The sequence below is a fragment of the Miscanthus floridulus genome, chromosome 8 (assembly GCF_019320115.1).
Source record: "Miscanthus floridulus cultivar M001 chromosome 8, ASM1932011v1, whole genome shotgun sequence".
In the NCBI taxonomy this organism is placed as follows: domain Eukaryota; kingdom Viridiplantae; phylum Streptophyta; class Magnoliopsida; order Poales; family Poaceae; genus Miscanthus; species Miscanthus floridulus.
This window is the reverse complement of record NC_089587.1, coordinates 202,540,571-202,553,973: the sequence shown is the minus strand read 5'-3', so window position 1 is coordinate 202,553,973 and position 13,403 is coordinate 202,540,571. Positions and strand designations below refer to the sequence as shown.

The window sequence follows — 13,403 nt, the reverse complement described above, 5'->3', positions numbered from 1 at the left end:
AAAAAGCTAAACATCTTAATTTAAAATGAAGGCATTAACAAGAAAATGAAATAAACTGTCAATTTGACGCTTTTTTTTTTTTTGAGACTGAGAGGATGAAAGGAAAGAGCTCTTCTATGTTTTTTTTTTGGGTGAGAGAGCGCTCTTTGACTGACCCGATGGTCACTAGAAAACCGCGCCATCTTGAGCCAGCCGTGGTGATTCCGTGTGGGATTTACGATGTTTAGAAATTGATTTGTTTGATTGCCTAATTACTTCAATCAATTTAAAAGAAATGGAGTCACATTTTGTATCAACGAATACAAGGACATGAAAAGCAGCTGTGTACCAATAGCGTAAGCGCAAATATGTTGGATCATTTATTCTTCTAAAAAAATATGCTTTTAGTTGACATTGCAAAGTCTTTCAGCTTCATATCATACATTAAGCTCTGACATTATGTAAATGAAAGAAGAGAACGGCCCTGTTCGGCTTACCCTATATTCCCATATTCAGCTTGTTCGACTTCTTTTTTCAGCCGGAACGGTGTTTTTCTCTCACAACAATTCAGCCGGAACAGTGTTTTTCAGCCAGTTTCAGACCAGCGAACGGGCCGTAATTGTCTTCCAGTGACATTTGACTCAAACTGAGCAAAAAATGTTATCTCTACTACCTGAAATTGCATTGTCTTGTTTAAACTATATGATTTGAGCAGCAAGATCTCACAGCTGTAAAATTACAGTGCGATGAAATTTGGTTGCTGGAATGTAGATAGGTTCTGTATTTCCGTAAACATAGTCTGAATTTTATTATATTAGAGATATAATTAATTATCTACATACCACAGGCAATCACACATTAAGAAGAGGTAATATACATTACTAGCATGGCAAAAAAAAAAGATCATAAGTGAGTTTCTCAATGAGAATAAAGATAAGTACTATAAATTTTTAATAAAAATCCCTCAGCAATATCATAAACCACACACCAGGTCTTTGAGTAGAATGCCTAGAGGAATAAAGATATTAAATGAACTGACGATAGTCGGAGATGGTTTCATATGTATATAAGCAAAAACTGTTGTGTTGCTCTTCACTTCTCGAACATTGGGAACCTGAGTGTCCAATCTCTTAATGAAACACGTGCTAAGCACGTTCTCAAAAAAATATGTTCATGAAATCTTACTTTACAACTGAAAATAAAAATAACATAGGCTTAATTTATCTTGCAAGCATATCATATCCATTGGTCATCTTCACCATCTCAGTTCGGTAAGCTTCTTTCTAACTTATCCTATTGAGGTGCAGTTTGGGGCTAGGTTTGCTTCCCGCTGACAGTGCTGTCTGTATAACTTGTGTTATTTAATGGAAAATGTTGGCATGTACTTTTTGGTGCTGAATCGTTGAAGCATCCATAATTATTCTACTTCCTTCAGGCTGTTCTTGTCTACAGTACTCCAAAAAATTGCCCAAGGGAGAAGCCTAACAGAGATGAAGGAAGGTATACATGAGAAATCCATCACTTGCAGACTTTCTGGAAGCTGATCTTTAGTTATTTAGTACAGGTTATCTAGAAATGAAAATGTATTCTATAAATGAAGGCACAACAACATACCACTCCATGTAAGCAATAAAGTGATCAGGTTTGTTCCACAAAAGTAATATGCAAACTCCATTTGATTTGTAAAAGGAGGCTTCGGTAGATTCATCACAGAGCATCTACCTGAACTGTTGCGTGGACATAACATGGCATGTTCCTTCATCTTGCATTTTTACTATTTTGGAGAAGAACAGATATATAGGCACATTCTCAGGTCTACATCGTTGCTTAATGAAACATTGTAACTTTTGGTTCATATTTGAAATGAAACGAGGAAGTTCATTCACAGTAAACAATCTTGCTTTGTTAATTCATTAATCTTTCCACTCTGTATATGTGTATTTTAGGGAGCACAGAGAATTAAGTAACATATTAACATCAGTACAGGTTAATGGCAGTAGGAAATCATTTAAGCTGATAACTTGGTGCATGCTTGTTCAGGAAAAAAAACTGTGGTGGTAGTCTAGGATTTAATCAGAATCTTAGATTTAGATTTGTCTAACCCAATATTACAACAACAAACGCAGGGATATATTAGATTGGAAAGAAGTCTCAATTCATAATTCTCTATCTAGGAAAATGGATCACAATTTTAAATCTTCTATTTAGATTTTTTGCTAATTTAATTTGAACGCAGATATTTGCAGCCAGCATCAATGGAACTATGGAAGCAGCTTCTAAAATTCTCAACCAAATCAAGCAAAGATTGGTGAATATAAACAGCACTTACCTTATGGTTTGCAGACATGATTGGTGCTGGCTCCACGTGGACGACTACCGCGCCGGCCGACTAACAAGCTGAGGATATGAGAAGCAGCACATGCATACCACCCCCACATCATCTATTTGTGACAGCTGACGGGTACAGAAGATCTGAGTACTATGCAGTAGAGAAGATGGAGCTCACGGAGAGAGTGGAAGCGTCGGAACAATGCCCTTTTTTGGGGAAGATGGAAACTCTAATTAGAATTTTTGCTAGCAATGGATGAACATATGTGCTACATTTAATTATTAATGGATGAATATATGTGCTGCATTTAAATAAAAATAGTGAGCAGTGGAACTGTGCACGTATTTCGTAATAGATGATGCTATATTCTGAGAAAAGAACAAGCCATAATTCTCCATTTGCTTCTGTGTTCTTTTAGTTCAAACTGAATTGGTCACAAAAAATCAGAAATGTCTTTAGTTTCAGTTTGACTTTGAAGGCAATGACTAAATTCAATACTTATAGCAAAATGATTAAGTCTCTGAACAAATTTTGTACTTGCAATCTTGAAAGTTTGAGAAGATGTATACCTAATATGAAATCTGAATATTGTTGAATGAAAACATCTTTGCAAATGAATACCCATAGTCACTGATCCTTGTACCTGCTAATAGAAATTTGCTTCAGAGACTAATAGATTGAACTTAGGAATAATTGGATTCATCAATTTATATCATGATGATATGGCTATTTTATCAAACACATGACATACAAACTCAAGCTTTCCTGGAGTACGGGAGGGCAAAGACAAATTGGAACCACTTGATATTATGATTACCTCACCTGCAGACTTCATCACAGCCGCAGTACAAGCACGGAGATTTGCTATCTTCTATTCTTATCCAAGATGTACGGGCATATTGAGCATGTATGGAGGCAGAGTCCATGGAGATGGGGGCAGAGAAAGCACACACTTACGGCCTCGTCTCTGACGTCGTTGTCGGTGGGCCCTTTGCTAACGCCGGCGGTTCAGTGAGGCCGCGTCCATGCCGGTGGCACGCAGTCGCGGTGACGTGCGTCTCGTCGGGGAGCTACATCTGTGTCATGGCACGCCGCCTCACCGCTGGGCCGACGAGGAGCAGCAAGCCCCTGCGCTCAAATCTACGTGCCTCCGTAGGACCAACGGTGGAGGGCTACAACTACAACACCATTGCATCTGCAGGAAGATTTGGAGCGGGTGGAGGCTGCGTTGAGCAGGGGATGGGAGGAGGGTGGAGCGGATGACGGCCGAGCGCGGTGGACGGAGGGAGGCGCCGGTGTGGCAAGAGGACACCGGTGGTCAGCAGAGAAGGTGGAGAAGGGACCTTGTAGGCATTTTATCGAGCATGCGTTGAGCGCCATCGCTAGCAGCTGCTGGGGTGTTTTCTATCGCTCTGTGTGGCGTAGGAGCGAGCACAGGGGCGTGAGGATGGTGCAGCGCCGTCATTGCTGGCATTTTTTTTTCTGGCGCCAGCGATGCTTGCCTTCTTCCTCATGACGACGACGTCAGGGCATCTTTGCCTGCCTGCGTCCATCAGAAGAGGAGCCAGGCAGGGAGAGGACAGCTCGACTGCTCGAGCACCTGGAGCCAGTCAGGGTCTCCACCGCACTTGCCAGCGAATTGCTTCTGCCCGTCGCTCCTGGGGCCGCAAGAACTACTGGCGCGGTCTCGGCACGTGCCCGACGAGGCGGCCATGGCCATCACACGCGTTCGCTGAACACGGCTGAGGCATGAGGTAAATGGAAGAAGGAGAAGATAGAGCCATGGTCTCATGGAGAGAGGAGCGGGCAGGGAAAGCTTGAGGATGGTGCCGGCGGCGGCCGCAAGCCAACGCCTCGAGCTTTCGCGAAGAGTCATGAGAGCAGTATGGTCGAGGACCCGAGAGCAACGGCTCGATCGAAGGCAGCATAGGAGATCCAACGGCTGAGCTTCGTCAGTGACGTGGCCCAATGATAAGCCAGAGCTTGAACTCTGGATTCGAAAGTTAAAGATAAAGATACTAAAAGGCCCAACTAGGATAACTACCCAGAGAAAGTCACCCAAACGTTAAAGCAAGCCCATTCGCAGACAACGGCTGAAGCCCACGAGCCCGCTCGCGTTAACCCTTTCGGCGGCGTTTCGACGCGCCATCCCGGCCGCGTCCGCCGCCGTGCCTCATCGCCGAGCATGCCGCGGTGGTCGTCCCCGAAGGATCCCGCCCTGGAGGCGGCGCTCCGCCGTAACCGCCGCTGGGTCGTCAACAACCAAATCAAGCGCCTCCTCCTCCGCTTCCCGTCCCGCACGGCGCCCGTGCGCTTCCTCCAATCCCGCTTCAAGACGCTCGATCTCATGGGCCGCGCCGCCAACTGGCTCGGCAAGTACCCTTCCTGCTTCGAGGTCTTCTCCGCCGACACCGGTGGCGGTGAGCAGGAGCCCCACTTCGGCTTCACTAAGCGGATGGCGGCGCTCGTCCACGCGGAGGAAGCTGCCGTCGCGGCCTCCGAGCCAGCCATGGCGGACCGCCTCGCGCGCGTGCTCATGCTCGCCCGCGGCCGCCGCCTACAGGTTTCCAAACTCGCCGCGCTGCGGGGCCCTCTCGGCCTCCCCGACGACTACCTCCTCCGCCTCCTCCCCGCCAACACCGATCTCTTCCGCCTCACAAACCCCTACCCACACCGCCGCAACGCCGCTGAGCTAGAGCTCGTCAGATGGGCGCCCTCGCTCGCCGTCTCCGCCGTCGAGGCCGCCGCGGCCGCGAGCGACTCGCCCCCACGGTTCACCTGCTCGCTACCGGCCTCATGGATCAAGTCGCACGCCAAGATGGAGGATTTCAACTCCTCCACGCCTTACATCTCGCCCTACTCGGTGGAGTGGGCTTTGCCAGGCACAGACGCCGAAGCCGAGAAGCGAGCGGTGGCCGTCGTGCACGAGCTCCTCTCTCTCACCCTGTGGAGAAAGATGTCAATTTTGAAGCTGGAGCATTTTAGGAGGGAGTTTGGGCTGCCGGAGGGCACAGTGAGGATGCTGCTCTGGCACCCCTGCCTCTTTTACATGTCGAATCGGTACAAGATACATACAGTCGTGCTCCGTGAGGGCTACGAGGGGTCAGAGCTGAAGGAGAAGGATCCGGTGGTGTTGGCAAAGGATCGGCTCGGGGAGCTCATGCAGGAGGGGCTGCATGAGTATAACCAACGGCGGCAAGCGGTGAATTTTGAGAAGAAGAGGAGGAGAGGGGAGGTTGAGGTAAAGAAAGAGAAAGAGGTGGAGGATGAGGAAGCGGCGCGCTTGGATAGTGCAGAGAAAAGGGAGGAGAGGAGGCGGTTTTATAAGGTGTTGTTCGGTGATGGCAATCAGTAGTGTTGATATTCAGAGGCAGGTGAACATCATCAGTGCATAGCTTACTGATTGGGGTTTGAGCATTTTGCCATTATGTGATTTATGAAAACATTTGCCTGTGGTTGTGGTCTTATGGATGCAATAAGGTTGGCAAACTATTGCAGCTGAAAATGGTACCAATGTGTGTTGCTGTCTTGTCACAGGGAATGGAATTTGTTAACTGTTAACTAGAATATATGACTGAAGAGAGGATCCCCACAGGCACCAGATGCTTTGCTCTGTCCTCGACGATTGCAACAATGTAACCATTTTGGACCAAGGCAATAATATAAGTATTGTTGCAGAGGCAGCAGAATATATTGTGGCAAGGGATGTGGTTTGTGCTGTTGGCATGGGATGTTGCTGCTATTGCGGCCATCTGTTGCTGTGTTGACAAGTGTGCCATTTGCCTGAGTGGAGATAGAAAAGGTGGAAAACATACATGGATTTTGATGGTAGGGCTGAGTGCAGTGGGTATGTCTTGTCCAGGGGTATAAGGTGTGCTGCTCATGTTGTGCGACGCCGACGGTACAAGGTCTGCAGGGGCACCTGGTTTTCTTGTTGCTCGTGTCGCATCGGCCTTCCCGCTTGGTAGTGGGGAAAACAAAACCGGAGAGTTTCTGATCTGGTGTTAGGGCACAGTGATTTGGCGTGAGGCCATCGAGGGATCCTTGGAGGTGCCCGGTGTCCTCCCTGTTAGTGCCCTAGGCATCAGCAAGCAACTCCCGTGAGATCTCTCTATTCTCCTTTCTTTATACTTCCATTTCTCGGTTTGAATGTGAAATATCAAGTGGGTAGTGTAGCTAAACTATTTAGGATCCGAATCTGATGTGTTCCTTGTTGTTAGGGATAAGGAGAAGAAGATCCCGTGGTCCACCAGTATTTTGAAAGGACAAAGCAAACAGGGTGTTGATTTTGGAGTAGATAGAGGAAAAAGTACCCTAGCTGATAAATTAGCACTTCTAGTTTCATCCATTAGTTTGGTAATTGATGAATTTCTTGGCCTGTGCAGCAGATATTTAAGTTATGCTTTGCTAAAATAAGATCTACAGATATCTAAAATTTAGTATTTTTTATTGGTGGCGATGCTTGTTATTTCCTGTTCATTTTGTTTTCATCATGAACTTCAGGTTTGCTTCTATCAGAAATATCTTACGCACATGACTTGTCATCCTATGTGCTTTGTTAGGGTTATATGAAAGCATCATGTCAAGTTACCTTTTTTGTTTGTGAGTGATGTCAAATACTTAAAATAAGTAGAAAGCATGGTTTTCAGTCAAGTCTTCTGATACTTGATATAATTTATTTTGCTACTGAATGCCATGCAACTTCGCCTATGTTATCTCAACATAGCAGGTCCCAAGCCCTGGTAAAGGAGGAGGGTTGTGATAGGCGTGGCGAGCCAACATTAAATCTAGCCATTCTAATAGAGATGAAACCCGAAAGATTTTTATTGACTTGGAGAAGGCTTATGATAAAATACCAAGGGATGTTATGTGGTGGGCTTTGGACAAACATAAAGTCCCAACGAAGTACGTCGGGCTTATTAAGGACATGTACAACAATGTTGTGACTAGAGTTCGAACAAGTGATGGAGACACGGATGGCTTCCCGATTAGGATAGGACTATATCAAGGGTCAGCTTTGAGCTCTTATTTGTTTGCCTTAGTGATGGATGAGGTCACAAGGGACATACAAGGGGACATCCCTTGATGTATGCTTTTCGCGGACGATGTAGTGCTAGTTGATGAAAGCCGGGCATGAGTGAATCAGAAATTAGAGTTATGGCGGGAGACTTTGGAGTCCAAAGGTTTTAGACCCAGTAGAACTAAAACTGAGTATATGAGATGTGACTTCGGCACTACTACTCGGGAGGAGGAAGATATTAGTTTCGAAGGTGCCTAGGAAGGATACCTTTCGATATTTAGGATCAATACTACAGAGAGACGGGGATATTGATGAAGATGTTAGCCATAGAATCAAAGCAGGGTGGATGAAGTGGCGGCAAGCATCTGGTGTCCTATGTGACAAAAGGGTATCACAGAAGCTAAAAGGCAAGTTTTATAGGACGACGATTAGACCTGCTATGTTGTATGGTGCAGAATGTTGGCCTACGAAAAGATGACATGTTCAACAGATAAGTGTCGCGGAAATGCGTATGTTGCGTTGGATTTGCGGTCATACAAGAAGAGATCGAGTTCGGAACGATGATATACGTGATAGATTAGGGGTAGCACCAATTGAAGAAAAGCTTGTCCAACACTTGTTGAGATGGTTTGGACATGTCCAACGAAGACCTCCAGAGACACCGGTGCGTAGTGGAATCCTAAGCCAGGATAGCAACGTGAAGAGAGGCAGAGGAAGACCGAAGTTGACTTGGGTAGAGGTAATAAAAGGAGACTTGAAAGGATGGAATATATCTAAAGACTTAGCCTTAGATAGGAATGCTTGGAAGACAGCTATCCACGTGCCTGAACCTTGATTGCTTCTGCTGGATTTCAACTCTAGCCTATCCCAACTTGTTTAGGACTTAAAGGCTTTGTTTGTTATTGTTGCTGCTGCTACTGAATGCCATGCAGGTGAACAATTGAAACGAAGTACCACCTAGCTAATTTTTTCATGTGGACAACAAATCTTGGTGAAGAGTTTTCTCTTGGTTAGTTGGTTCCTTCTCTGATCTTGACCGGTTGGTTGCTCTCTTTATGGTCGTCGGTAAGAGTGACGTCCAAACTGAACCTGTGTTCTCATGCATCCTTTATTTCATTTTCCATCTAACATTATAATTTTCTGGGTCCAATCATAAATCCTCAATACTAAATCAGGGTAATTGTCTCAAATAATTATGCAGGAATCCTCCTTGCTTACTCTCCAATGTTGGGCTGCCAATGTTAGTCTGCAGAGAAAACATATTTTATACTTGGCCATGGTGCAAATGTAGAATATAGGAGGCATATGAAAAGGCTTCGGAGTCAAATTCTGATCCACACCCTGAATATTTGGATTTTTGGATAAATGAAAGTGAGGGGCTGAGGTGCGTGGCTAGTTAAGGAAAAGCTATGCATAGAGATCAGAAACTCTTCCTCACAGTGGCACATTGAGCAGTACATAGAAGATACTGAGGCGTGTGCTTCCAGTGCTGACTTTGAAAGTTCAAGCTATCTCTTTGGCTGTAAACCTTTAAATGTTTTTTTTTTCCTTCAAATTTTTAGTACATCTTTGCCACCGAGCATTTCTTGTCTCCAGTGATCAATTCATTATCATGAACTCTGAATAAAGGACGTACCCAGTGCAGAGAGCTCCTGCTCTGTGCGGGGTCTGGGGAAGGGTGTTAGTGGCAAGCCTTACCCTCGCCTGTGCAATGCGAGGAGACCACGACTCGAACCCGAGACCTTTCGGTCACAGGCGGTAAGACTCTACCGCTTGCACCAGGCCCGCCCTTCGAGCTCTGAATAAAGTATGAATTAATTATTTTGTACCAATGAAACCTTATATGTTTATGGACTTCAATGAAAAAAAGGCCTACATCCTATAGGAGTCGTGTGTGTTTCTATCTGTGGATGGTGATAGCCAAGAACATAGAGCGGCTCTTTGGTGCTCTTTCTGCACATATATGGCTTGGGATAATTCTGAATTCAGGAAGCGGAATTACTGCTCCATCCTTGGTTCAAAAGGATGGTAGGTTATGTCATAATGGACTAAATTGGCACTGGAGTGTAGGTAGCCTTGCTTCTTCTGTGCTGTGCTACTGAAAAACTATAGCATGGCATGCTAAGGTCCCTATCAAAGTAACTTCAGCTATTATAATTTGCTGACCATCTTTTAGAGAAAACATGTCGTGCAATCTCTACACAAGTATGCTACTATACATTATTCAATTTAAAATCATGTATTATATGTCCCTTATAATTCATTTTCATTCTGACAGAATCTACAAATGATGAATCCAACTATGATTTTTTAGTATGAGATCCTGTCCCATGGATCTTATGGCCAGTGGGGATTCATTATTGAGACATGTAGATCAGAAGCTTTGGAAGATCGGATGAGGCTGATGGTATGTAGGATCGCACAGATCAAGCTGTGAAGGCCAGCATCCAACCCTCTTCTGAGTGACACCGATGGAAACTGCTACAGAAAACAATGTAACTCAGCCACAGAACCGATGTATTTAGCGCAGAGGATCATCAAAGTGACGTTCCAGAGGCTAACCACCTTTTTGAGGACGAGCATTATGGTCTAGATGACATGGCGAAGTTGATATCGGAGGCTGGCAACATGTGATCCAACTTGCTCATGCCTGGTTGCCAAAGGAGGAAGATGACTTCGAAGCTAGCTATGAAAATGGTAGCCATGTTTCGTGACGATGATGAAGACGCATTTGAGGATGTCTAAGGCAATTCATATAATTCCACCTTAAAGATAGGGTCACAGATGATGGGGAGATCTGTATAGGCCGATGAGCTCCTCACTACCTAGGGCCTTTCTCATGATAATGTCTTTTTTTTCTGTGAAAATTCTGCGCCACCTGGTCGTTCCATATACAATTTTCTAAGCTTCTCAGTAATGTGGAAGGATATTAATTGAGGAAAGGAGGGGAGGGAGGAGGGCGGGGGGGGGGGGGGGGGGGGGTTGTCAGTACTCAGTAATGTGCAGTATTATTCAATTCAGAAGCTGGGCAAAAGTTAGCGAAAAACCAAACAAGAAGCTTTTACATTGCCGCAACTGTTAACATGTTTAGAGACTGGTAGGTGGGCCTATGCTGTCAATATGCAGTCTGGAATTGGACTGTTTGGTGGCTGCCCCGTTGGACTCGGACCTTATCCTGAACCTAATTGGTTTGTCGTGGCATCGCCTCCGCCCAGCTGCCATTTGCCCGCTCCAACTCCTGGATGACATTCAACAGCTCAAGAAAATCCCAGCGCTGCTCTCCAGCCACAAATCGCTTGCACGTGGGGCCCAATAGCGCGGTGTCCATATCTGCAACTGCAACCTCTGCACACAATGAGGTCGAGCAAGGCGACCACGGCGGCGAGAGAGACACGCGATTTTTACTCGTCGCGGTAACCGAATCTTGTGAACACAAGAGCTCCATGTGGCCACCGGCCACGGTTCGGCAATGGTAGTTTCGTCACACTGCCTCTGCTCCACCGCTCGCCGATGGTGCTAGCATGGTGGGAGGTCTAGTTCTGTCTCAGGCGCAGACGCACCAGGTCGCCACGCCAAGAACCGCCGCACCGGCGCCGGCGCAGGCGTTGGAGAAGAGGCCGAGGGACCAGGCGCAGCCATGTGGCACGGCGGCGGCCGTCTCGGTGCGGAGCTTGGACGAGGTCAGGAAGGCGCACGCGCGGCACATCAAGCTGGGCCTCGACCGCTGCCCGCGGCACGCGCGGCCGCTGCTCGCGGCGTGCGCGCTCTCGGGCTGGCCGGGCGGCATGGAGCTCGCGGCGTCCATCTTCGAGTCGCTCGTCGAGCCGGAGGCCTTCGATTACAACACCCTGATGCGCGGCCACGTCGGTGGCGGCCGCGGCGATCGTGAGCCGGCTGCCGCGCTGCGCCTGTACGTTGACATGCTGGAGGCGGGCGTCGGGCCTGACAGCTACACGTTCCCGTTCGTACTCAAGTCGTGCGCGCAGCTCGCGGCCTTGCAAGAAGGGAGGCAGGTGACAGCTTCAGCTCGCACTCGACCAAGCAGTGTGCTCTTCTGCAATCGTTGACACGCTAGCCGATGGGGTGTGACATTTCTTTGTTTACATTGGCAGTTGCAGGCGCACATCGTGAAGCTTGGGTTCCAGCACGACGAGCACGTGCAAAACAGCTTGATCAGCTTCTACGGCAAGTGCGGCGAGCCGGCGATGGCTCGTCTGGCGTTTGACCGGGTGGAGGCCGAGGAGCGGACGACGGCTTCCTGGAGCGCACTCCTCGCGGCGTACACGAAGGCCGGGCTGTGGCGCGAATGCCTCGAGTTGTTCGGCGCCATGGTGCTCGATGGGTGGAGGCCCGACGAGAGCTCCATGGTCAGCGTGCTCTCGGCGTGTGCGCACCTGGGTTCCTTCGACATCGGGCGGAGCGTCCACTGCGCGCTGCTGAGGAACACCGTGAGGATGAACACCATCATGCAGACGTCCCTGGTTGACATGTACGCCAAGTGCGGCAGCATCGAGAAGGCCACGACGGTGTTCGACGCGATGGACGGCAAGAACGCGTGGACGTACAGCGCCATGCTATCCGGCTTGGCGCTGCACGGGGACGGGCGGAAGGCGCTGCAGGAGTTCGACGCGATGGTCAGGGAAGGCCACGCGCCCGACGCGGCGGCGTACGTCGGCGTGCTGAACGCCTGCAGCCGCGACGGTTTGCTCGAGGACGGGCTGCGGTGCTTCGACCGCATGCGGCTGGAGCACAAGGTCGCGCCCAACGCGCAGCACTACGGCTGCATGGTGGACCTGATGGCCCGCGCCGGAAGGCTGGACGACGCGCGCGCGCTCATCGGGAGCATGCCCACGGGGCCGACGGACACGGCCTGGCGAAGCCTGCTGAACGCGTGCCGGATCCACGGGGATCTGGATCTCGCCGAGCGCGCACTTGAGGAGCTGAGGCGCCTCGGCGCCGCCAACGCCGGCGACTACATCATCGTCGCGGACATGCACCCCAGGGCCAAGAACTGGGCCGCTGCCGCCGCGTTCCGGACAGAGGCGGTGGACTGGGGCCTAGCGCAATCCCCCGGGTTCAGCGCCGTGGAGGTACGCGGTGTGCTGCACCGGTTCGTGTCGCAGGACATGTCGCACCCGCGGACGCGCGACATCTACGAGATGCTCCACCAGATGGAGTGGCAGCTGCGGTTCGATGGCTACAAACCTGACACGTCGGAGGTGGCGCTGGACGTGGGCGAAGAGGAGAAGCGGCGCGTGGTCGCCGCGCACAGCCAGAAGCTGGCCATGGCGTTCGGCCTGCTCAGCACGCCGGAGGGGGCGCCGGTGAGGGTCGTGACCAACCTCCGGATGAGCAAGGAATGCCACGCGTACAGCGCGCTGATCTCGGAGATCTTAAGGCGAGAGATCGTCATCAGGGACCGGAACCGGCTCCACCGGTTCAGGCGCGGCGCCTGCACTTGCAGACACTACTGGTAACGGTTCCGTTGGTGTGAACTGTGGATCAATGGTGTAAATATCAACAGCGATTTCTTTCTTTGTTTCTGCAATTCAGTGTATGTATGATTCCTTTGCTGTGAATGGAATACATGGTACACGTCTTCGACAAAAATGTTTGAACATTTGCTGTCACTTCAAAGGCTGAGGTTGCTATGTTTGATTCCATTTGGGTTAGTAGAGATATGGAAGTTACTAGCAGTATATTTCAGGTGCCTGAATTTTCAGGTGACAATTTTAATTAGATAACCAACTAGTACAGGTAAAATGATAACTCACAAAAGACAACTCAAAATTTTTCCTATAGTCAAACAATGATAAAGTACATGTTGTCTAAGCAATAATGAAAAATCAGGTACTTCAAATATAGGAGAAGTGAAGAGGGATAGCAAGCAATTAGCAGCGCCATGAGGCTCAGAAGGTAAAATGCTAACGGATGTAGCTAGTTTCTGTGCTGATGATCCGAATCATTTCAAACTGCGAATTTCTGTTGGCCAACCGAAAACTGGAACCACAAAAACCTGCTGCTAAGGACCAGCATTTTCAAGGCTTTGTTGGCAAAGAGGACACCTCAAATAAC

At 48.4% G+C, this 13,403-nt stretch overlaps 2 protein-coding genes and 1 long non-coding RNA gene across 5 annotated transcripts; 2 read left to right on the top strand and 1 right to left on the bottom strand.

Annotated features, from left to right (window-relative positions):
* Positions 1-1,059: 1,059 nt before the first annotated feature.
* Positions 1,060-4,052, bottom strand: LOC136477940 (uncharacterized). Of its 2 annotated transcripts, XR_010764154.1 has the most exons (4): positions 3,126-4,052; positions 2,878-2,951; positions 2,309-2,514; positions 1,060-1,460 (listed from the first exon to the last, which is right to left on the bottom strand). It is a non-coding gene; the product is annotated as an uncharacterized lncRNA (long non-coding RNA). The 2 variants fall into 2 exon arrangements; XR_010764153.1 differs by having other exon boundaries at positions 2,878-4,045.
* A 187-nt stretch (positions 4,053-4,239) lies between these two features.
* Positions 4,240-9,154, top strand: LOC136477939 (protein WHAT'S THIS FACTOR 1 homolog, chloroplastic-like). 2 transcript variants are annotated; one of them, XM_066476214.1, is made up of 2 exons: positions 4,240-6,408; positions 6,529-9,154. In XM_066476214.1, the coding sequence occupies exon 1, from the start codon at positions 4,494-4,496 to the stop codon at positions 5,661-5,663; it is 1,170 nt and encodes a 389-aa protein (XP_066332311.1). In that variant the 5' UTR covers positions 4,240-4,493; the 3' UTR covers positions 5,664-6,408; positions 6,529-9,154. The 2 variants fall into 2 exon arrangements, with proteins under 2 accessions (XP_066332311.1, XP_066332310.1); XM_066476213.1 differs by having other exon boundaries at positions 4,240-8,393; positions 8,530-9,154.
* A 1,424-nt stretch (positions 9,155-10,578) lies between these two features.
* LOC136474616 (pentatricopeptide repeat-containing protein At1g31920-like) lies at positions 10,579-12,938 on the top strand. The gene is made up of 2 exons (XM_066472174.1): positions 10,579-11,341; positions 11,441-12,938. Exons 1-2 carry the CDS (start codon positions 10,850-10,852, stop codon positions 12,803-12,805), a joined length of 1,857 nt encoding a protein of 618 aa, XP_066328271.1. The 5' UTR covers positions 10,579-10,849; the 3' UTR covers positions 12,806-12,938.
* Positions 12,939-13,403: the final 465 nt, after the last annotated feature.

Coding starts and splice junctions, on each gene's coding strand:
- LOC136477939 (XM_066476214.1), top strand. CDS start 4,494: ATGCCGCGGTGGTCGTCCCCGAAGGATCCCGCCCTGGAGGCGGCGCTC.
- LOC136474616 (XM_066472174.1), top strand. CDS start 10,850: ATGGTGGGAGGTCTAGTTCTGTCTCAGGCGCAGACGCACCAGGTCGCC. Junction 11,342..11,440: donor CCTTGCAAGAAGGGAGGCAG/GTGACAGCTTCA, acceptor TTACATTGGCAG/TTGCAGGCGCACATCGTGAA.